Genomic DNA, 24,720 nt, shown 5'->3' on the forward strand with positions numbered 1-24,720 from the left:
TTACACTTGGTTTGGTTGGAGAACGCTGTGTTGGTACCTGCAGCCATGCAGACTCCAAAGTCCCAACCAGCCACATGCTGGGCAGCTGCAGCCATGCTGCACACCGTGCCCCAGCCCAGCTCAGCCCCACGGGGTGCCGGTCCGACAGCTGGGACCACCACAAAACAAACAGCAGTGGATAAATCCCCAGACTTCTTACAAAAGCAGAAAATGCTTGGTTTAGTTTTCGCTCTCTGACCTTGGCGTTTGAAATCCCCCCATCGTCTCTGCCAGCACCAGGAAACAATTTTCAGTTTTCTTAAGAGCTCGTGCCAACAGAACTACCCATCGGGTAGCACTGGAAAACTCTACTTCTTGTCTTGTTTCCAAAACAAGGATGGAATGAGCTCAGGTCATTCACAGACCCTTCATCTGACAATTTCTCTCCATGAGTTTCATGAGCCAGAAGGCCATCAGACATTACCAACAAGACAGAGCAGACCTGTAACAGAAACCAACGCTCTGTAGTGCAGCCCAGCAAACAATGCACAGATGCAAAGGAAGAGGGTTGAAGTGAGGATTTCCCAGGGAATCCCAGCAACCCAGTGGTCCCCAGGACCACTCCTCCCTCCTTTCAGAGCTGCAGTCAAACATGAGTCACTGCTGCACGGAACAAAACCTCGCAGGAGTGCCCAGGGTTCACCATTCTTCCTTGTGTTTAACTTATCTCAGAGCACAGGAGGAGGTCGAGCAACTTGCAGAAAACAAATACAATCTTTGGGAAAGAGCAGAGCCGTTAGATGTTATCTGCTCACAGAAAAATTAAAAATTGAGACCGAGAGGCTCATGAATTGAATTCCTGCAGCACTTCAAAGCAATATGTGCATGAATGCAAGCATTTATTCTTCTAATTAAAAAAAGAAAAAAAAAGAAAGCAAGTAAAAAAGCAAGGCATCATTTACATGAAAGGGGGGGGGAGGGAAGAAAAAAGAACAACAAACAAAAACTCCAGTGTTAATCAAGAGCAGAGCAGATTCCAACCCAGAAATGGGAGAGAAAGCTCAATATTTAATGAGAGAAAGTGCCGAAGAAGAGGAGGACTTGCCTCAGTCTTCTGTGGCACAATCTCACTGGAGCCAAATTTCATGCCAAGCCATCCCATGAGAATTTCTACACCCAGCCTTTGGGAGCACAAAGTAGCAGATGGTTTGCAAAGCGCAGTCCTTTATCTTATATCCTCGTTGTTTCAGACACTCAGCAGGCTGCAAGCAGGACACCAGGGCTGGGACCACAGACGTGCAGAAGATGGAACAGAACGATGCCACCAACGGAACCACAGGGAAGCAGGATGGTGTGGAGCTGAGCATCTGCTCCCTGGCCAGCCCCAGGCATGCTGGGCAAGCAGGAGGAGCTTGCTCATATTCTGCCCTTTAGTGGCATCATTTTGTTTTCACTATGAAGTCAGCCTAATAAAAACAGGAGAGGGCTGGCTCTTTGGCACATCTCTTTTCCACTTCTGTGCTGGGTCTCCCCAAGGCAGACTTACAGCATATTGTCCCTGTGTCCATTTCTGCGTTGAAAAGAGCATTAGGAAGTTCAAGTTTGGTGAACAGCATTCAGGTCCGTGCTATCCATGGAGGGGCAAATATTTCAGTTAAACAGATCCCACGATTCAACATTTCACCATGAGTTTTTGTAGCTATTGTATTGGTTTCTACAGCTCCCTGACATTTTGTTAGGGCTTAAGCAGGGCTTCAAAACACAAAAAAAATGAGTTAGTTTGCTTTTCTTGTCAAAACAGCCACTGACATCAATCGTATTCCAAGGAAAGAAGACTACATAGCATAAAAGGCTTATGGAAAATAACTCAGAAAACAAAAGCAGCAGATTAGAGTTCCCAGTAATTGTGTGAATATCCGCAAACCAGCATTAACATCTTAAGCAAAGAAAATAAATGCACACCATGAAATCAACTTTGTCACTCCAAGTGGAATAGTCTACAGTACTTAATAACTGAAAATAAACGTTCTGGCCTCCTAAAAGGATATTTTTGCTGAAGTTATTACAAAAGCACTTATCTTTCAAACACTTGGTAGCAAGAAATGATGAAAAGAAAGGTAAAAATCAGAGCATACACTACTCTGATGTACTGATGAGCAACGCTGAGATGAAAAGTGCCTGAATTACTTCCATATTTGAAAACAAATGCTATAAATTAGCTGCTGAAGTTGGTAAATGTTGCCCTGGAGATAAGGAAAACATACATCCCACCAATCACTCATCTTCCAGCCGCAGGGTTTTACCATCACTGTGCACCTCCCATGGCAGAGGTTTCCATCCTCGTGGTTAGCATAAGTTCAAGTTTTTAAGGGACCGTAGCAATACCCAACCTGGCCATACATTTATCACCCCCATCTCCTGTAATATTCAACCATGTGATATTCAAGCCATGTCTGAGCAGGCTGAGCTTCCAGCACTGCCAACGGTGTCATTGAGGAATACAGGACAATGTGCCAGCAAGGTCACTATGCAAGAAGCTGCAAAGCCAAGGAAAGAGGAAAGAAGAGAATGAAAAAGGCTTTCAGGATGAGAAACACCTTAGATTTTTCTTTCTTTACTGATTTTAAAGATAGCATTGCTTTCTTCCTCTACTTCGAGCTGCTGTCGATGTTGACGACGGCAGAGGAGACTCAGAACAGCACCATCCCAGCTACAAGGCATGGAACGAAAATCTGGCCCATCAAATTCAAGTCTTCCAACCTAAAAACACAGAGAAGCCCTGCAGGGGGTTGCTACAAGCCTAGAGGCACAGTGCTGGGATCCTGCACAGCCACGCAGTCTTGCAATTTATGGTCAACATTGCACAACACCGCCAGGGCGGGAGGAACGGAGCAGACAGCAGAACTTGGGAACAGACTTCCATGCTAAGAATGGAAGTTTAATGGGAAGGAATCAACTTAAAGAAACACAAAACAGCCTTAGGAACAGGTAATGGTGGAACAACCTGATGTCATTGCCAGTTGGGCTGTACCTATTAAGATCCAGAAGGCACACATTGTTAGCATTAAGACAACGGCTGAGGCGACTGCTATTTTTCAGTGCTTCTGTAAATATTCTTACAAGCTGCTTTTTCACAAAACGTTTACAAGCCATACGTAAATGCTTATGCTGGTAAATGAACGCGATTAAAACAATTTCTGCTTCATAGGAACCCCAAGGTTGGAAAAGACCCCCAGCATCACCCAGCCCAACCACCCACCTACCACAGCATTTCCCACTGAACCTCGGTGCCACATCCACACCTTCCTTCAACAGCCCCAAGGACAGTGATTCCCCAACTCCCTGGGCAGCCCCTTCCATCGCCAAAAGAGCTTCAAAAGAGAAGAGAATCATTTGACCCCTCTGTAAATCTCAACACCTAATTAATTTTGTCTAAATAAAATTATTTTCGAGCCTCTGGAGATAAAATCTGCTCATGTGTTCTAAGTAAACCCTGCTGTGATTCCCTCCAGAAGTTACCATTGACACAAACTCCCTGATCTAAGCCCTCGTTCTGATGCTGTGTACAGTGTCATCTTCACAAAGATGAACCAAGAATTGCTGGGCAGTCATTTGCAACTGGAAAAATCTCAATGACTCATATTTAATTTTTCGAGGATGCTTCAGTGCACATAAAAAACACTGACCAGTCAAAAAAGAGTTCTCAATTTGCAACGTTTGCTATCAGCTTCTTCTTCAAATTGCTTATTTTCAGTAAATGCAAGCTGGCATTTGTTACAGCACGTTTTAGCCAAATTCAAAAATAGCTACGTCACTGAGAACCTGTCTCTGCATTAGAAAAAAATCAGTATTTCACTGAAACCTGAAAGTCTATAAACGCTTGTGAAACATTTGACAATTTGTACACGTGCCTTTCTCCCTCCCCGAGACAGTTAACAGAACCAACTGGCAATCTGGAAGCTGAATTACAGATGTAAGGTTGTGTAGAGACGGCCTCCGACTCAGCAACCCAAATACATCCCCTTTCTTTTGCTTTTCTGTGTGCTTATCTATGTGCTGCATGTATGTCTGAACACACAGAAATGAAACTGTAATCCACTTTTGGGTCACGATTAGCAAATTCAGCCACCGAGGAGAAATAAAGGCATTAATGGTGCTCTGAGTATTGACAGAACTGAACCAGATTAACGTTGCTCACAGAATGAGTATTCCTGGATGTCAAACATGGTTACTGCTGCCCTGCTGTCAGAATTTGGCAGCCAGAAAGTTACAGAAAACATCATTTATTGGACAAGCTGATCTTCTTGAGGGAAAAAAACAAACAAACAGTTGTTCATGTTAATTCAGCATTTTTTCATTTATTTGCATCCAATTTCCACCTCTTCACAGCCACAAGCCACTATTCATATGAAAGCCACCTGAAAAGCTGATGTCTTGCTGCAAACTCCTTCTCTATTCAACCACAGCAGTGAGGACACCGAGGTGTTGTTCAAAGCCTGGACCATCAGAGCAAAGCCTCTACAATCCAAGTCTACAACACATTTGCATGACAAAATATAACAATTACAAGCAGGTTTTTTTTTTTCTTAATTAGATCAGCAATAGGGAGAATGAAGGAAGGAGTAATTTCCAGATGGTGCCCTGTGTTATTGCTTTATTTTATTACTGCCTCTGCAGCGCTTGGGAAGGCTTGCTGGCTTGATCCTGAAGTGATACCAGTCTTAAGGCCCTTTTGTCCAAACCCAAAGTAACTGTGTGCTTTCTCCCTGCCCTTCCCAACTCTTGGCCATGCAGTACTCCAAAATCCTCCTTGCTTGGTCCCCCAGATGCTATCAGAGTTCCTTCTGGTTTAGCTCTGCTGGTGCAAAATGCAGCCTACAGCAAAGCAGTGATAAAGTGACTGTAACATGAAAGATCCACTGCATCTTTATTATTTGCAAGGAGAAGTGGCCATTTTTAATCTAATTGTATTCAGAGGTAAATCCAGATGTAATCCCCCTACTCCAGGCTGTAATATTATAAGAGGAATTTCAGTACCAGTCTCACAGAGATTCATATGAAAAAAAAAAAAGCAAACAAACCATCAAATACACAGAAGAAACTCGGGATAGGAATGCCAGAATGAGTTTTTTCCAAGTGTTTCTTGTTCTGAACACCTGAAGGACATAAGATGATCAGTTTCTCCAGCACGTGCCACTGAATTCTCAACTACCAAAGTCAGCACTGCTTCAGGGGTTTGGCAAGTCTGGTCCAGGCACCAAGGCAGAACAGGAAAGCGTACAGTGGGGAACAAACGCTCAAAGTAACAACAAAACCCAACCCTGCAAGATCCAACAGCCAACGAGGTCTCCGAGGCTCTGCTCACATCACAAGTCCCCTTGTGAGCACAGGGCAGGGCTATGCCAAGCATCTGCCAAAGGCAAGCTGAGCATGGGAAGCAACAGATAGCACAAAGACTTTACAGTTTGGGGAACGATGCATAAGCCAAACAGTGCTGTGAAGAGCTCTGCATGCCCCCTGTGCAAAGTAGGGCACCCCTGGGATGCACAGATGCTGTTCAGCACTGAAAGTTTTTTCCACCCTTGTATTATGACACACCCTCCGACAGCCTGGCTAACACCAAATTGCTGCTATCAGCCTTAAGGGTCCCTGCACATCTCTTTGGGTATTAAACACTAATAGGCAAACCCTCCAATTTCTGCTGCATGAATGCAAGCTGCTGAATAACAGCTCTCCATCTAGTATTACTGTACACATGGTACCTTCACATGCCCAGATCTGCTCAGTGCTCACCCCTGAGGTTCAACCCCAACAGCTGAACCAGGGCAAGCAGCCACTGCCTCTCCATGTACCTCTCATACCAAAGCAAACAAGAACGAGCCTCCAAAGGGTGAATTCTTGGAGACTGGAATACAATCCTCACCAGCCTTTTCACCTGGAAGTTTTACAGACAATTATTCTGGACCTCAAAGGGCGCAGCTCCATGCAGACAGACATGAGCAAACCACACCAGCCCTGTGCTTCTGCAGGGCACCGTCACCCTCAGCTATCCCAGAATTACCACCCTGCATGATGCAAGCAGGACAACTGCTGGAAACAGTCATTGCCAGCGTGTGGAAGAGGCACAGCTGCTGCAACACAAAGCCAGTCGAGCACTTTTAGAGTCTGATGCTCATTTACTTGTTGCTTTGCACTTCGTTGGAAGCATACAAGATACTTGAAATGGAAATACATCCCACTTGCAAACCCCTAGAAGCATTTGCACCACTGTGTAAAGCAGTGCTGGTGAAAAGGAGACCTGGGTTCCTATTTTTTTTTTTTGTTTGTTGCCTATTTCCTGATCTGCTTTACAGCCTACTGAGCAGTTTCAGACAGGCAGGTCCAAAAAACAGTTCTTGTTATGCCTGTCCCAAAGAGAAATGTTTGAAAGAGATGCAGAAAGATTCCTTCTTCCCTGCTTGCTAACTCCTTCCCAGAACAGTACACATGAAAATAAATGCATTTTGACAGGGCTCCAGCAACAGTATCTGTTTGAAAAACCTGTTTTTCTTACCATCAAGTTTCAAAATGATAATAAAATTGCTTCTTCTGGGATACATTGCTAACACTTTTTGTTTTCAGGCTGTTTTTATTCACTCTCAAGTGAAACTAGCTTTGTTGCAGGAAAGGGGCAGGGAGAGTGACCACAGAACGGTCACAGCACATCTGCAGACTGACTGCGTTTTATTTCAGCCTCTCACACTGCACATGTAATGGGATGACACGGGCAGAAGAATGGATTTTACAGTTTCTAAGTGCACCAAAACTTCTGCTGCAAGCACTGTGACTGGGAAATGCCACTCTCAGCACTGCAGGAAGAAAGCCATCCTCCATGCTGCGCTCATAAATAAACACCCTCCAGTTTCAAGCTTGGGCACAAATGTCCATTTCTCAAAATCCTCACCAAATACTGCCCACAGATCTGAGACAAAACACAACCCTGACAGCTCTGTCAGCGAAGGGAGCTGCTGGAAGCCCCCCAGGCCCATTGCAGCCATTAGCTTGCTCCAGCCCACCTGCACTCCCACCGTGTCAGATCGCAGCAAGCTCCTCCTGTATTCATTTTACATTCTCCTCTCTCGCAGACAGGCAGGCAGCTAACGAGCAGTCCCGGAGGCTCTGTCTGAAGAGAAAAACTGGCATATATTCAGGCAGCACGACCACAGCTGTTGCCTAATAAAATCTTCACAGGAGAAGGCAGAGGAGCTGCCCAGCGCTAGCAGAAAGCTGGTTTTGGAGGCCTGCACTGACATTAAAGCAGCAGTTTCAGACAGCAATCCTCACCATTTCAGAGGTTATGAAAGCAAGGCAGAGAAGCCCAAGGCTCTACTTCAACAGGGCTGTGCCAAGTTCCCCCAGACCCACCTCCTCTCCCAGTTAGCCATTGCAGCAGACTGTTAGGCTCACCAACTCTTCAAGGCTTTGTGAAAGAGCAGCAACTGGTTGGATGAGATAGCTTTCATTGCTGAGATCCTAATCTCCTGCATTCAAATAAGGCTCACTTTGATATGCTTGAGATAAAAGCAGACTGTTTCCCTTCGTTTCAAGTATGTCAACCTAGATGGCGTAACCTGCATGAAAATATTTCAGAAGGACAAAACAATGCGTGGAAATAGCTGGAAACATTTACAGGACCGGCAAGGGCCAAGACAGGTCCTCAAAACACTCCTTCAACAATTTTACCTTCCAGGTATTCAAAACTTCATGGGAAAATAAGGGTAACCCCCGCAGAGCAGCAGAAATGGATTAGATAAGGCAACCGGCTTCCCCACATGGACAGGAAAACACCTCCTGAAGAAGAAGAAAGCCATGAAAGCACTCATGAAAACCCAGGCTAGTGCTGGTCTGGAGTTGAGGGATTTAAACCTCACCTCTCACTTTGTTACCTGGACAGGGCAATTTCACAGAGTTTAAAAAACAAAAATGCCTACAATGGCTACTATTGAAGGGCGAGAAAACAGCATTACACAAAGATGCTCCAGCAGAAGCAAACTGTGCCTCACACCTTGCTTTTGTTCACTGCTTATGAGGATTCCTTCCACCTCATCCCTCGAGCCAAGAATAGATGCTGGGCACCAATTAGTAACAGGAAGGTTATTGTCCATGCTGGGATGACATCTGTTAGCACTCTGATCAAATCCCAGCTATCACCACCGTATTTCTATGTTCCGAGAAGATCCACGTCTACATGCTGGTTCCCTGTGACATGTTTGATGTGCTGCAGCAGAGGAGGAGAAGGGAAATCTGCAGTGCAGTGAGAGCAGGACACAGCCAGGCACACAGCTTCACAGGTAGGAACATTGTCAGCAAGGGGAAGAGGGGAGAACAGAGCACACCACCATTTCCTTGGAATTTGCTTCAACACAAAACAAAACAGAGCCCTACAGCACATTTTGCAAGAAGCAAGAGACACTCTGATTGTCACTTCACAAATCCATCATCTAGCAGCACCATTGGTTCAGGTTCTAATTCAAAATATGAGCTCCTCTCCTCCCCAGAGAAAAGTCACATTTATGCTTTCAACATTCTTCAGTTTTTCCTTTCGCTACAGCACTGTTATATATTACCTTGTCCTTGCAGAGACCTACCTGGGATTGTATATCTGCACTGAAACACAGCTGTTCCACTTCTTTCCTGCTTTATTTTCTTCCCCACATAAAGAACCTGCCTCTATCAGCTTCCCAATTAGCTGCTCACTATCAAAAGGCTGCTTTGGCCTTTCATCTTCTTGAAAACTGGATTCAAGTGACAGGGAGTCATGGAAACTGTGTCTGGGGTCATTTCCTGTTTCAGTATTTAGTCACCAAAAATAAAATAACAATAATAGTGGGCTTTTTCTCATGCAAAATACTGAACATTTGTTATCCCATTCTGCAAAGCATGCAGTAGCTGTAAAAATACATATTCTTTGTGAGAAATAGGCACCCGACAAAGCAGGAACCTGATTTTCAGTTCAGTATTCAACCGACTGTCCCTTAAAGAAACTGAAGTAAATGAGAACCAAAGCCTTCACTTAAAGTCCTCCCCGCTTTCCACTGTGCTCAATATGCAAAGACATTAATGAAAAATGAGAAGTTTCAGAACCTGTGTGCTCATTATTTTTCACAGTACAACCTCAGCAAACAGTGGGACTCTTCAATATTCCACTAAGCAATGAGGACAGGGGTGGACTGGATAACTGCATGGAGGCTTGCTATCGCCCTGTAAGTTCTGTGAGTCACAGAATGGCCTGGGTTAAAAAGGCTCACAATGCTCACCCAGTTCCAACCCTCTGCTGTGTGCAGGTCACCAACCAGCAGACCAGGCTGCCCAGAGCCACATCCAGCCTGGCCTTGAATGCCTCCTTATCCTGAGAGATACCCTTTATGTTACCCAGGAACACAGAGAGAGCCCAGTTCACTGCACCTCTGGATTTACATTCATTTTGGCTATGTATGCCCCTCCTGCAACATTTTTTGGTTTAATGGCTTCAAGCTTCCTTGCATTACCTCAGTGCATCCCAGATTTCTCCCAGCCATGTCACAACTACTCTGTGCTTTGGAACAACTGCAGACCCTTGGCTCAAGCCAGACACTCCTAATTCTGCCCTTTCATGATGATTTTTTGGGACTCCTCAGAATCTGTCACCCCACTGTGAGCACACATGGAAGACATGGATGAAAACTCATTAAGAAATCACAGCAGCCACAAGTGAACATAGATGCACTGATGTATCAGCAGACACACAGAGGCTGGATGAGACCAGAGAGGCTTTAGTGAACTCCAGGAATGTGACAGGCAGGGCTGACTTTAAAAGAAGAGAAAAATGATATGAAGTTGAACCAATGCTGATGTGTGAAAAGCTATTCTAGTTCATGAATGAAAATGGAAAGTTAATAGTGTGCCCACTAGGTTCTTGCTCTCATGAAGACATTTGCAAGGTCAAACAGAAGGGATCTGTGAGCTCACAACCTCATTTTTTTGTGAAAGAAAACCATTCCCTTGCCAAGAATCAGTGGTACATCATGGATGTGAAAAATACCAAAATCCAGCTGATGGATTAAATAGAAGATGAAAGACAACATCGGGTCTCAACTAAAAAAAATACAATCAAATGCTGTTCTGGTGAAAAGGCCACTACAGATGAACTTGGAATTCTTGGACTTAATAAAAAAGAAAAAAGGAACTACCTGGACTGGGAAAAGTTGTCTCAGTTTCCTTGGGCTGGGAAGCTGCTGTTGACTCAGACCCACTTTTACTGGCAGGAGAGCAGGGAGCTCATTGCAAATGCAAAGCCCCAGCTGGGGGTAGGAAGGACTGAAAGTGTGAAATGCTCGGCTCATGAGTGCCAATACCAATCACCTCTGCATTGCCGAGCCGGGGTTCCTCCCCCTTCCCTCTCGCTCTCCATTATTCTCCATTCAAGCTGAAAGTGAGAAGGTCTTTTCCTCTGCCATTCTGTGTCAGCCAGACTTGGGAAGCTCTGCAGGAATTGCTGAGAGATCCAAAAATGCACAAAAGCCTCCTTGCACAAAGCGCCCTTTCATCCAGGCAGTGTGTCTATTAAATACGTCCTGTTAATGTGCATACATTTTTATAAAGAGATTATAAAGTGAAGACTCAGTCACTAACTCGGCTGCACAATAAGATTTTTAAGTTTATTACCAGGAAATTGGGGTTTTAAATGAGTAGCTGGGAACGCTTCGTAACTCCTCTGTAGTATTACTCAAATAGGGCTGGTAGCTGCAAGCGACAGCCAGAGCTGTACTTGGTGAGCTTTAATGCTTTCATTTCTTTATTTGGTGACACATGGGCACCTCCAGCCACGATCCCACTGCATTCAGTGCCATTTAGATAGGAAATAAACCAGATGAGTCAGATCCCAAGACCTTACCTGCACAAAACGCAATGCTCTGAGGACAGCAGCACCCTGTGCCTCCTTGGGGTTACAGGGGTGTCACACAAAACCCCAACTCACATCACTCAAACTGAGGGAGCACTGAGATCTCCCAGGCTAAAAGTCACCTATGTAGACCCTGCCTCCCACTCACACCTTCTTGAAGTGCTTTACCAACTTCTCACTGACCTGTACCACCAGGCACAGCGGAAAAAAGGGAAGATGTTGGGGTCTCCTGCCCTGCTCCAGTCACTTCTCATCATCCCAAGACCCCTCTGGGTTTCCACCTGCAGCTGCCAGTGCCCTATCCTGGAGAGGCACAGCCAAAATACCTGGTCCAGCCCAGCCTGCCATGCAGGACTGGCTTTGTGGAAGATCCACAGCATCATCTCACTGCCACCGGGAAGCTGCAAAAGAAGTCTGATGCGGTCGCTGCTCTCCCTGGCTGCTCCAGATGAACTGGTGAGATGCCACTTGTTCCTCAGTGTTTGCGTCTGTTCTCACCAAAACCAGAGCAGTAAACAGCTATTTGATCTACCTTCTCCATTATATTTCCCTTCCTATCTTTTTCTCCCCTTCCTTTGCTCACAGGGGCTCAGACTCTCCCAGGAATCTGAATCACTCAGTCAGGTAGATTCACATTCCTGCCAGCCCTGGGAAAATGCAAACTTTTTGTTGTTTTTTGTCAGCCAAAAGAGGAAAAGGAAAGAACACATCTTTTTTATTTCCTGCATCAAAGCAACGCCACAAGTTGACAGTTTCCACCAGCGTGGCTATGGCTTCCTTCCAGCTTCACATGCCAGCCTTTGCTGATGTGCAGCCAGCCACACCACCAGCCCGCAGACTTACTATAACAAGATTTTAATATTTGTAATATATTTTGGGACATGCAGGCAATCAGACTGGCTCTAACCTTAATTTCAGAGCAGGACTCCCAAACAGACTGTGAACACAGCTGTTTTTAAAACCAAACATCATCTCCTTGCAGCAGCAGCAAAAAAATGTAGTCCTATTCCTCATTATAGACACAGGGATGGAGTGGAGTGCTGTGAAATCGCTGCCTTTTGTCACACAGACAGCGCAGAGCAGACCTTTGGGTCTGTAGATTTGCAGCCCCAGGCATCAGTCCAGCTCCCTGTCAGCCGTGCAGGGAAACCTCCCATCAGGTGCACACCACCAGGGATCCATTTCAGCCACGTTTTCCCTGGTCCTGCTGGAGCAACTCTGTCCATCCACGCACCTGCTGGAAGGCAGCAGACATCCAGCCCTGCTGCACCTTCAGTGCTAACAAGCACAGTGCTGTGGGAACACAACTCATCACCTGCACTTCCATACTGGTCAAAGTTTGTCTCCTGAGGCCATGGACTCGCAAGAACTCATATTTTTGGTATCAAAACTACCAAAACGTGGATTAATAAGAATCAGTCAAGAGCCTGAATGAGCCCCAGCTACACACCACGCACTACTAAGCCCAGCTGCTCTCATGTAACTCAGGCTGGATGTGGCTCTGGGCAGCCTGGTCTGCTGGTTGGTGACCCTGCACAGAGCAGGGGGTTGGAACCAGATGAGCATTGTGATCCTTTGCAACCCAGGCCATTTTGTGATTCTATGATAACTCGGCTCGGAGGTGGCATCAGCTTCTGTTACATTTTCAAAGAAACCCAAAACAATGCAGCTTCTCCACTAGAATTTGTAATGGCTGTATTATCTCATCCTAGCTGGTTATTCTTTTCACTCACAGCACGCATTTTCAAGCTGCAATAAATCATTCAGATGACACATTTGAAGCAAAGAACAATGCAGCAGGCTGCACTTCTCGAACAAATACTCCCATTGCATGCATTTGTTTATTGCAGGCTCTGCCTCTGCATCTTCCCTTCTCCTCTCAAAACAGCTCTGCACCTCTGCTCCTTGCAAAGAAATCCTCCTTTTCCAACACTGAAAGCTGTGCTAATTGATGTTGCTTCTCCTTCACTTTTGGAGGCTGATATTTTACTCTTGGACACACGTGAGAAAGAAGCATTTGAAAGTCTGAGGTTGCAATGGCCAGACTCCCTGTTAACAATTCACCAATCGCATAAATACGAGAAGGGGGGCAAAATAACATTTATGTGACAACGTGGTGAAAAAGCATTTTACAATTCATTTGGTTTGATCTCTTACCAAAGAGAAATCAGTAACTGGCGGCTCACATTAAGCTAGCTACCTGCTACTACACTGCATTTTAACAGAACTACAGCATGGCATCAGTAGGTCAGTACCTAAAATATTAAAAGCTGAGTAAAACTGCTGCAATTAGAGCCTACTGGGGCAGCTGAGTTTAACTCAGGATGGAAGGCAGACTCCCCAAACCCCTCAGTTTCACCTTTGCAAACTGGACATTGGTGAAGCTGATCTAAAGCTAAAATAACTTGATGTTTGCAGGAGGAGGATGAAAACTGCAATGCATTTAGAAACTTTTCCCAAATGTGTCGTATTTACTTACTTTAAATCACAGCCTCCCCCACACAAAACACAGGCCGCTGTGTGTCCAGGAATAACGCCTGCTAATTTTAATCTCGCAGACCAAAGACTTTGAAATTCACCGTTTAAAAACAGATGCCTGACCAACCAGCCTTCCTCCTGCCAAGGGTGTCTGAATACCTGCACCGCAGCTGTAGCAGGTTTAAACCCAATACCCTTTCATTGTTGAAACTGCTGAAAGTGTTACCCTTAAAATAAGCACCCTCCATGTATTATCTTCCACGTACGTTTCACACAATACAAAGATTCTGTCTCCAAAGTGTTGGCACAGCCTCTGCTGAGCATACAGTCCATGATGCTGTGCCTGAGGACCTGGAGCACACACCAGGGCTGCCATCAATGCTGCACTGAAGTGGCCTTTTCTCCTTTGCTTTACATGCCTCACCACAAAGACAGGTGCTGCTTTTTCCTCCAAACAGCATTTAAGTTTCCAAAATCAAAAGCCAGACACCCCCTAAGGCTTTGGTACTAGGGAAACAAAAAGAAGGGAAGATAACCTATAAGGCCTGAACGCCAGACAGCTTGGGCTCCAAGCCCCAGCTCAGGAGCCCAGGGGCCACCCATGGCTATGGGCACCTCCAGGGATGGGCACCCACAGCTCTGGGCAGCAGTGCGAGGCCTCACCAGCCTCTGAATAAACTATTCTCTCCTTACATTTAAGCTCAATCTCCCCTCTTTTAGCTGAAAACTATTCCACATTTCCAATCACTGTCTACCTGTGTAAGAAGTTGGTAAAGTGCTAGCTCACTGACAAGGAACAAAAGGAAAAGCAAACAAAGGAGCCAAAAGCCACCTTCTTCTGTACCAGCTGGTGAGATTTCTGCTCATTTGGTTAAAGCCAAGATGCTCCACTAACTCACCCTTTGTTTCAGTACCAACACTACATCCACACAACAGGAAAGCCTGCTGTAAGACCTCCTGCTCCAAGCCCACGTGTTTTGGGTTCCCATCTTTTCCAACAAACAAAAGGCAAAGCAGATCTCAGAAGCCTCTAAATGCTAGAAAATAACTTTAAAATGCCATCATCTAACAACATTTTTCAATGCAGTAATTTACCTACGCTTTCCTTGGCAGCTTCCCACAATCACAGCACCTGAAGAGCCACCACCAAAGGATCAGGACTCAGAAGGGCAACCCCAGGCTCGCTCTGGGAAGCCAGCTCTCACCCCATACAGCTGTGTGGGGAAACCCCATCCCTGCTCTCCTCTGCTCCAGCATCACAAACACCTCCCTTGGCTGTGCTCAGTGTTACCTCTGAGGGGAAAGCACAGCCCAAGAGGAAATATTTCTAATAGCTCCTTTGCGGAAAGCAAGGGAACCAAGAACTGAACTGGAGATGGGGAGGTGATGAAAGCACCCGGCCCTTTTGGTGTGGTTCCATCACATCCTGTCAGGATGCTCAACACCCTCAGGTCTGATATGGGATGAAGGCTCAGAGACAACTTTCCCAAAAATTAAAAAATAATAAAATCTAAGAATTACAACACATTCTTGGTCTCGAATGCACAAAACTGGCACAGAAACCCTCCAGTAACCCTACCAGGGCAAATGCACAGCCACCTCCCCTCGATGAGTCCCACCTTTACAGGAACTGCCAGATGTGTCTCTTTCAGAGCCTTTTTCCCCTAGCCCTATTCCCACCTGTAACGACCCTTAGCATAGCCAAAAATGCCTGCTGCATCGCAGCAGTATGTGCAGAAGAGGGCCAAAATGGACAAGGTGCTCACCAGACAGCCCAACACAACTGCCCAGAGTCACATCACAGCTTTTCTCAGCAGCGTGGCGTGGCTTTTCTCCCTGCCAGCAGAGAGGCCACAGCCTCGAACCACACAGTCAAAGCTGAGCAGAACAGTGCATTCAAAGGGAAATGACAGCAGTGAAAAGTTGGTTTTATCAGCTGCTTCTGGCTGAGAAGCTGGCAAAAGGAGATGTAATAGTTTGTTTTAACTAACGATTGGAAATGTGCAAATAGACTTTTGCAAAATCGCTTGGGAGTCTCTACAGAGACCTTACCCACAGCTGATAAAAGCGGTGCCGGTAAAACCTTTTATGGCATCAGGAATGGCTGTTATTGATTGGTGACACCATTGTTTCAAAAGCAGCTCAGATTTCCTTTGTAAATTCACAGGCAGAACAGCACCTTAAAGAAACATGGAGCAGACTGGAATTCACATAACACAGGATTCCAGCCATGCCTCGGCACATTCTCTAGTTTGTGCTACAAGTCACATCTCATAACAGCCACTGGATAAATATCAATATTATTAAATTCAGTTTTCCATGGGAAAGAGAGCACCCGTACAGAGTCCATTAACACCACATGTTACGTGACAAGAAAAAGCTACAGGGAAGCACTGACAGCAGAACACTCTGCTTTTTATGATGCTCTGTAGTTCATAATCTCAGTTTTATTCTGTATTAATCCTACTGAACAAGAAGGGGTACAATAGCAACTAGCTAGAACTGCTGGAATCTCTGACACGCAGACACAAAACCGACATATCAAATAAGTTACTTAAATGTGTAACTTCTATTACCCATGTTTAGAAAAAAAGAAAAACCCAGAAGTGATCATTCTCCTACCCAACCACACACAACCCCATCACCACCAGGATGTTCTCCCAGCTGTTATGAGCTCCCAAATGCAGCAGGCTGCCAGCCCACCAGCCTGCTGTCACAGCCACGGCAGCTCCAGCTATGGTGTGGCAAAGGAAATAGGGAATGGAGGACATTCCCTTCAGCTGGGCACTTCCACACCAATGTGCAGAACTGATAAGGTTCTGATCTTTTTTTCTTTTTTCTTTTCTCAATCTCTTCACTGATAATTGATGAAAATAGTAAGTGCTGGAGATCCTGCTGCACTACAACCATCAGGCACCGACCTCTCCTCCGCTGAATGAAGCAAAGAAAGCAGCTGGCTAACACACACTGAATTGACCTCCCTGCCATCTTAACACACGTGTTATCAGCCCTGCCACGGCTGCGAGAGCCCCAGTGCTTCGTGGCTTACCTGGATGCCTTCATGCCAATGAGAGCCCTGTCCCCACGCAGGGTCCCTCAGCAGGGAGCAGCTCATTATCTACCAGCCCACCTTGCCATGCCGCATCCAGCACCTTTTATCTGCACAGGACAGCTGCGTTCCCCCTGTTTGAAGCAAAATGTCAGTCTGCAAAGCACAAAAGCAAATGCAGCACAGCTTACACCACTGACGATGCCTCAGCGCTTTGAAGGAGCGGCTCAAAGCCGAATTAAACATTCCGACTGCATCTCCCGTGTGCGACTGCTCTCCTGCCCTTCCACTTGCACCTCTCCCTGCCTTCCTGAAATGTTTCATGCTGGAAAAAAGGAATCCGAGTGGAACAGGATGAAAAACTGCTGCAGTCTTGAGCTTTCACAGTGTCTGTCAGAGCTGGATTTGGACCAGGACATCATCAAGTTAGACAGATGAGATGCTCCATTGGTTTCTGCTCTGTAATTATTACTAAACTGAGCACCACTGCCAAATGGAAAAAAATAAGAATAATTCTACTCAAACATTAGTCAGCCTTCCTTAGTTTTTTTTTTTTTCCCCCCATTGTGTTTCAATTCCACAATCTTGAAACAACCTGAAAATAAGAACAACAAAAGGGAAGCAGTTTTCTGTGCAAAACGTCCTTGACAGAGGGGTCCTATTTCAGAGTAGAGAACTGCAGTTCTGGTACTTGAGCTGGTCTGCAGTGCAGCTTGAAATGGGATTTCTCTCTTTCAGGCTGTAAATCCACTGTTGCTAACCAGAAGAGCATCCCACTAGAAATATATATGTATATTATGCATACATATATTTGTATTCTGCCAGTGTTCATTTCTAAAGTGATTATATGGGCAAACAGCTCTTGTGGCTGTAACTCCTTGCCATCACCCAGAAATCCCTACAGGTTTTCCAGAGGAAGGAGGCACGTCAGCCTCCCCCTGAGCCCCAGGACATCTCTGCAGCATGGTGGTGTTCTGTGCCATCTGCTCGTCTTGCAAAACACATGGCTGGACAAGTTAGCAGCAAAATAAACACAGCGTGTCTGCCAGCCAACCTGGAGAAGCATGTGCTGCCCTGTTTGTTGCTTTTACACACTGCTATGGCATCTGAGCAAGTATTAACATTAAAAGAAAAATAACAAAATCCACAACGAGGAAACAAGGGGAAAAAATGGGCATCAAACTGCTCTTCTCACATCCAAAATACATTTCCTCCAACCAACACACAGCGAGGAAGAGCCCCGCTTCCATCATGAGGTGCCGAGGATGAAGGTGGCAGAGCTGTCTTCAAAATATCAAAGGCCCTCTGGGCTTATAACTTTTGTTACTATCTGGCTAGAAACATCAGTGTGTAGCTGGAAAGTTATAGAAGCACTTAACAGCGCTTTTCATCTTCAAAGCATTGCTTAATCCTTTCAACTCTCCCCGAAAGCACCGCATCCCCACTTTGTGGGTGGAGATGTTACCCTGCCCTGTGCAACCCAAAAAGAGCAACTCAACAGTTCTCACCTTGCCCTGCGCCCATCAGAGGGTTCAGCCAGACCAGAAACAAACCAAACGCTCACAAAATATTTTACTTGTTCTCTTTCTGCCTTCACCTCACAAGGAAAAGAACTTTGGTTGTGCGAGTCTCCTCTGTAATTTCAAACGTGTTGGAGAATTCAGGCAGAGGTTGGCCAGGTAACGGAGCTGAGGGAAATTCCACTGTTAGATGAGGTCACAACAACCATCAATTTTGCTATAATTTCAGTATAAAGCGCCCTTTAATTGTTAATTACTGCTGAGTGATGTCTCTGTCCACTGAACCTACTACAGCCTGCTACCTGAGCTCCTCCTTCCCAGGCTCCAGCCCTCAGTGAGCCAGGACATGAGGCTATTTCACACCAAGCTTACTGAATAACAAAAGGCAGTTCTGCTGCTCAGGCTCCAGCAGAGATGTAACTGCAAATCATTTTCCAAGGGTGAAGTCTGCCACCAAACTAAAATACCCCTGATAAGCACAGGGCTGCTGTCACCTTGCACAGTTCTGCATCCTGCTGCTGCTTCCAGCCCTGCTTCTCTGCGTGTGTTCTCTCCACGGGGCAAACAAGAGTATGTGAGCTCGCTGCAAAGAAAAGAACTCTCTTCCCTTGGATCTCATCTCTTGAGTGCAGGACTACTGCAGTTATAACAATAATGCTGCAGCTTAAAATGGCAGATTTCTTCTCCATTGCTGCCGCTTCATTTACCCAGGTGCCCAGCAAAGGTTTCCCCTCCCGCACTCCAGGAATAAAAGTGGTGCAGCTGCTTCTGGTTAATTAGGGTGCGACGCTGATGAACTCTGGGGAGAAACTCAAGCAGATCACCCTGATCAAACACAGAAAGGTGGGCATACATGCACACGCACCACTCGCACCACAACACATGTGATGTTCAGCTACAGCACTGCCATCAACCTCAATTTTTGCAGAACCATCAGAGCAGGAACAATTAATTGGTGCAATATAGGAAGTCAGACAATTGATGGATTCCAACTTAAGTGCTCACGGCAATTAAGTGCTGTGCTGTGAATTCCAGCACACAGCAGGAAGCAGTGGCACATGGGTGCTGTCTCTGGGTACATACCTTGTGTGCAGCACACTCAGCCGACGATGCATCCCACAAGCTGTCCCCCATCTTACACTATTCTAGCTGCTCCATGCAGCACCACGAAAGGAATAAGTTCATATATAAACTTGGAGTACTTGCAGGTATGAGAAAAGAAAGCACTTCTTAAAAGCAGAAGTCAGATACAGCATCAAACTACACACTCATGCACATGTCTATAAATAGAGAGCTGTGATGTGAGTGCCAAAAACAACAGTCAGAGCGATGCTGGCATCAGGAATCTCCCATCCCCATTCCTCCTGTAGCTTCAGCCTGTGTTACAGTGCAGATGAACACACACCTCACTTCTCCCAACTATGGAAAGCAATGCAATTAGCTTAAAGACACTCAGCTCGTCTTACTGCTGTGCTAACTATGTGAAATACTGGCAGAAGAAGAACACGTTGCAGGAAGTAGATGCTGCACAGATGAGATGGATCTTGTTTGCAGACTGATGGCTGCTCCAGCAGAAACCCAATGTATTGTTTGTCCCCCAATTCCAAACCCATCACACCCCGCTCCTCTGCACAGGCATTTAAGGCTCAGACATTTGGGGGTTCTCCTACCTCTTCCACTCAGTCCTCTAATATCTGCTCTGGAAGCTCCACCTCATGTTCCTTCACAGAAGCTCTGTCTCCAGTTTCCTCTGTTTCCAGAGCGTATGACTCAAGCACACCCAAACCAGCCTCTCACCTTCCCTCTATGTAAGCAATCACTTCCACCTGCTCCATCCCTCATTGGATGCCTCCTCCCCACCTCTAACCCAGACCCACCCGTGCTCAGAACTCTCTCCTACAGTTCCTCCCCATTTCAGTGAAGGTGACACCACCTCCTGCCCACCATCAGAACATAAGATAGGAGCTGAGCTGAGCAGGACCGGAGCATGAAAGCAGTGTGCAAGAGGACCATTCGGTCCTGGTGCTTCCTCCTCTGCAATTCACAAAACTAAATAGAGCTCCAGATGACAAGTGTTAACCCACAGACACCTGCCTCCCTTCTCTCAAAGCCATCTACACTCATTCCATCTCCTAATTCTGATGGTTCCAACATCCACCCGCTCATCACAGCCGCTGGCATCCCCCACCTCTGTGCTCTCACCAGTCCTTCCTGATTTTGGATCTATCTCCACATCGCCTCAAAACCTATGCCCACAGGTTTATAGCCAATTAAAGCACAAAAGTGCTCTCAATTTCCCCCAAATCCCACTCTTATCCCTCAGCACCTGCTTGCACCAGGCGATGGTCCCACAGCACCACGCTCTCCACAGCTCTGCACAGGCAAAGAGTGGTAACTGCACCAGTCTGGGCAGGTTTGGGCAACTTCAACCCTAAAATCAAGTACGAACCACAAGCTGCAGTGACACATGTCATAACATTTTTTTGTTCTACTGTAGGAGGTCAGCAAAGCAGCTTCAAAAATCAGGGGCGGTTCATTTTCATTGGGTTTTAATCTTAAACAGCTGTAATAATGTTACAGGGGAGAGGAAAGCACAGGCTGAGCATTAGTTTGATGGGAGTTAAGGCAGCCAAAATATTAAGCATATAAAAATAGAGCTCAGTATGAAAAGGGTTTTCAGAGTTTAACTACCGGTCTCACCGCATTCAATTACTTTGGGGCTTTAAAAATCCAACTGATGGTAAACACGGTGCTTTTATATTACATGCATCCCTGTGCACTGGCACCCAGATGGCTGCAACCAGCACCATCCCTAGGAGGAAGGTTCACTGGAGTATTGCAGGGAGGTAACCTTGTGCTTGTCTGCAAAGCTGCCTCGAATAAGACAACAGCGAACCACAGAATCGTTTGAGATGGAAGGGAGCTTTAAAGGCCATCTGGTCCCACTCTCTGCAATGAACAGGGACACCTACAGCTCCATCAGGTGCTCAGAGCCCCGTCCAGCCAACATGTGTCAGCCACGACCCTGATCAACTTCGAGGAGTTGTGATTTTCTTTGTTCAGTTGGTTGGGTTTGTTTTGTTTTCTGAATGCACCCGAAGCAGATTCAGCGATACAATTATCCTGACTTAATCCGCACTGAGCAGAGACCCCACCGGTACGTTATAACGGAGAAACACACACATACGCACACACGGCGCGGGGAAAAGTGACTTTCCTGCACCCGGCATAGCAATAATCCACCTTGCGAGCGGAATCATTCGCATTCGCGTCTTCTCAGCATCGAGGGCACGAGGCAGCACGGCGCTGCCCGGACAGCGCGACACGCCGCTGCCTCGAGGTGACAGAACGGAGCCGGCTCAGAGGAGATCAAAGGCCATTTGGGCAGAGACCCCCGCTGCTCATCGCCCTTTCGGCTCGGAGCTTTTAAAGCCGCATTTGCCACCGACGGTTCCTTTTCCAGAGCCCCCCTCCGTCACCACCTGCGCGCGGGGCTCGGGGCGGGATGGCCGGGGGGGGAAAGGGAGGCTGCGCTCTTTGTGCCGCGCGGGCACCGGGATGGCGGCACACAGCGCCGGGCCGGCACAAAGGGAGGGAAAGTTTGCAAAGAAGGGAAGAACCGGGGGGAGGAGGGGGGGGGGAAGAAAAGGGGGGCGGTGAGGAGGAAGGGGGGGGAAGGAAGAAAGAAAGGAAGGGCAAAACCTGGAGGGAGGAGGTAGGGTGATCCAGGCGGGCGGGAGCGGGGAGAGGCGGCCGGGCCGTACCTGCATGGTGACGACCCCCAGCTCCTCGGTGGCGAGCTTCCTCATCTGCGTGGCCAGAACTTGCGCTTCCTCCAGGATGGAGAACTCCGCCTCGGCGGCGCCCAGCCCGCACAGCGCTGCCAGGCACAGGAGGCCCAGCGCTCCCCGGCCCCGCGGGCGGCGGCCCCGAGCGGCGGCCTCCAGCCTCCCTCCGCCCCGCGCCATGCTGCCGCCGCGGGAGAGCCGAGGGCGCCGCTTCCCCCGCTCAGCTCAGCTCAGCTCCGCTCCGCGACGCCGCTCCCGCCCCGGCCGGGGCTCGGCTAGGGCCGCGGGGCGGCCGCCATGCGGGGGACGGCGGCTCCGAGAGCGCTGCGCCCCGCGCCCGGCTGCGGGGACTGAGAGCGGCGGCGGAGAGACGCAAAGTGCGGAGCGGAGGAGGAGCGGGAGCGGCGGGGCCGGGAGCGGAGCCGCGGCGGGGAGAGGCGAGGCGAGGGAGGCGTCTGGAGTCGCGCGCTGCGGGCGGGGGCAGCGCGGGGCCGGACCCCTCCTCCCGTCCCGTCCCGTCCCGTCCCCTCCCCTCCCCTCGGCCGCCGCCCCCCGCTGCCGCCCGCTCGAGGAGCCCGCGGAGCGGAACGGAATCGGAGCGAGCTGGGCACGGCACGAGCCGGGAGAGCGAGCGCGGCTCAGCGCGGCGCTGCGAGGCGAACATCTGCGCGCGCGTTTGTATTGACTTCTGATTTTCCTTTTTTTTAAATCAGAGTTCTCCCGTCCGAAGACCCGCCTCCTCCCCTCCGGCACCCCGAGGCCGAGCGCCAGCCCTGCGGGCCTCACCTCGCCTCGTGTCAAAGCCTCGAGGGTCTGCGCAGTTTTAAACACATCTGATCTGCAGTGATGAGATGATCCGAAACCCGTTACGGACGTGAATCTTTTGGTGGCAGCACGCTGGTGTCCTGGAGCAGAGCATCCCACGAGTTAACGACCCATCGGCACTGGAACCCGGCTGGGCGGCCTTACATCTCCGTGCCTCGTGCGACCCTCGTGGCCGCCAGATATGCACACAGTCTGTGCCTAGGGTACAAAACACCATTGGTACAGCATCCGTGTTGTTTCACACGATAGAAAATGTCTATAAATGGAGTTTTGGCCACTTTTCGTGGTCGGTTTCCTGACGTTTCCCACGCACTGGCAGTTCAGCACAGCAATGCCCAGGCCCTGGTTCCCTGCCACCAGACTTACATGTATTAATAGATTCATAGAACCATTAAGGTTCCTCGAAGGGGGAACCTCGAAGATCCTCCAGCCCACCCCCCATGTCCACTGCCCATATCCCTCAGTGCCACATCCCCACGGCCCTGGAACCCCCATAGTGATGGTGACCCCACCACCCCCTGGGCAGCCCGTGTGGGTGTACACCTGCTCTTTGGAGAAGAAATTTCTCCTAAGAACCACTATGCCCCTCCCCAGACACAGCGTGAGGCCGTCACCTCTCGCCCTACTGCTGTTCACTGGGAGCAGAGGTCAACTCCCACCTCACCCCAACCTCCTTTGTGGAGGAGTTGTAGGGGGCAATGAGGTCTCCCCTGAGCCTTCTCTGCTCCAGACTGACCAGTCCCCATTCCCTCTGGCACTCCCCACAGGACTTGTGCTCCAAGCCTTTGTGCTTGGGTCAAATAAATAGAATATACAAATGTCTTATCTATTCATTCCTGGCTTTTGTTCTTTTAGGCAACTTACAACTCTGAAATAAGATATTTTTTCACTTACCCTGTGCAGTACTTCTGGTTTAGGACTGAACCAAATGACACGTCTCCAAGCTGCTGTGTCTTTTATTTCCATGGCTAAGACAGCATTGGCCACCTGCACGACAAGGCATTTTCTTTCCATCATGCTGAGGCTCTTGGACTTCTGTTGGAATATTTTCCCTGGGCCCAAAAGAGAAAGAAGCTGAAGGGAGCCAAATTCGCTCTTAACACCAGTCATTTTCATATTACATTTTATGATTTTTTTTTTATTAGATTCACTAGTGGAGGACACAAAGGTTTTGCATTATAAAAGCCAAGTGGTTTTCAAACATCTTGGCTACATTACCCACATTTTTAAAATTTCACTTCTGACCCCAGCTGCATGTTTGAAAAGAAAAATCTCTTTCTGTAAACTTTGTCATATAAAAAATTATCCCATCGAGGCAACAGCTGGAACCACTGAATCACCATCCATCGAAGGCACCCAAACTCAAACTCCCAATCATGAAATCACTACAAATAGTCTTTCTCCTTTTCATTTCTAGTTAACAAATGAACCTCAGGAAATGAATGAGGCAGCTGTCCTGCTTCCACAGTGCCAGCATCCTGCTGATGGCAAGGTAACTGATGGAACAGGATTATGGCTTTTATACACAGCCCAATGATGCACCTGGCAGCCCCGGAGGCAAAGCTGGCTGCTGGCACTGCAGCCTCGCAGTGCTGCCTCCCACCTCCTCCTGGATCCGTCGCTGCCACCTCGAGATCAGCTTCTACACATCTGGAGTTTTAAGGAAAAATAGGAAATGACTCCCTCCAAAATACCACAGGGGGAAAAAAAAACCCAACGAATGTGATATCTAAAAAATGCTTTGCTATTCAAATGGTGTGATAGTTGGAGTCACGGAACATCAGCCAAGAGCTGCCCACACAAACAACCCGAGGCTGAGCGCCCTCGAACCAGGCTGCTCTTTAAGTGTTTGGATGGTGATGCAGTTGTGTATTAAATCCTTCTGCTGTTCCTTTGGGATAAGCCTTGAGGAAGAGAGACAAGGTCCTGTAGGTGTGGTTGTGTCACGGTGCACCCAGAAGAGGAGGAAAAGATGGTGAGATGCAAATGCCAGGAGAAGAGATCAAATCTCTCCTGCGCTACCAGCATTTGGGCATAAATAATTCAGCCGTTCAGATTTGCAAAAATGAGGCCATGCTAGAAATATGTCCTTTTCCTAAACAGCAAGGGAAAAATTGAATCTGAAATTTAAGTGCCAGGGAATGGGAAGAAGAGGAACTT

The 24,720-nt window shown here is 47.6% G+C and overlaps 1 protein-coding gene across 1 annotated transcript in view; it reads right to left on the minus strand.

Annotated features, from left to right (window-relative positions):
- Positions 1-21,930, minus strand: part of CACHD1 (cache domain containing 1) — an 88,108-nt gene extending 66,178 nt beyond the window's left edge. The window contains exon 1 of the mRNA XM_052666839.1: positions 21,712-21,930. Coding sequence (XP_052522799.1) covers positions 21,712-21,915 — 204 coding nt within the window. The 5' untranslated portion in view covers positions 21,916-21,930. The remainder of the gene's footprint in view (positions 1-21,711) is intronic.
- Between the last annotated feature and the right edge of the window lie 2,790 nt (positions 21,931-24,720).

Source organism: Tympanuchus pallidicinctus, unplaced genomic scaffold (genome assembly GCF_026119805.1).
Source record: "Tympanuchus pallidicinctus isolate F22 unplaced genomic scaffold, pur_lepc_1.0 scaffold7, whole genome shotgun sequence".
Taxonomy (NCBI): domain Eukaryota; kingdom Metazoa; phylum Chordata; class Aves; order Galliformes; family Phasianidae; genus Tympanuchus; species Tympanuchus pallidicinctus.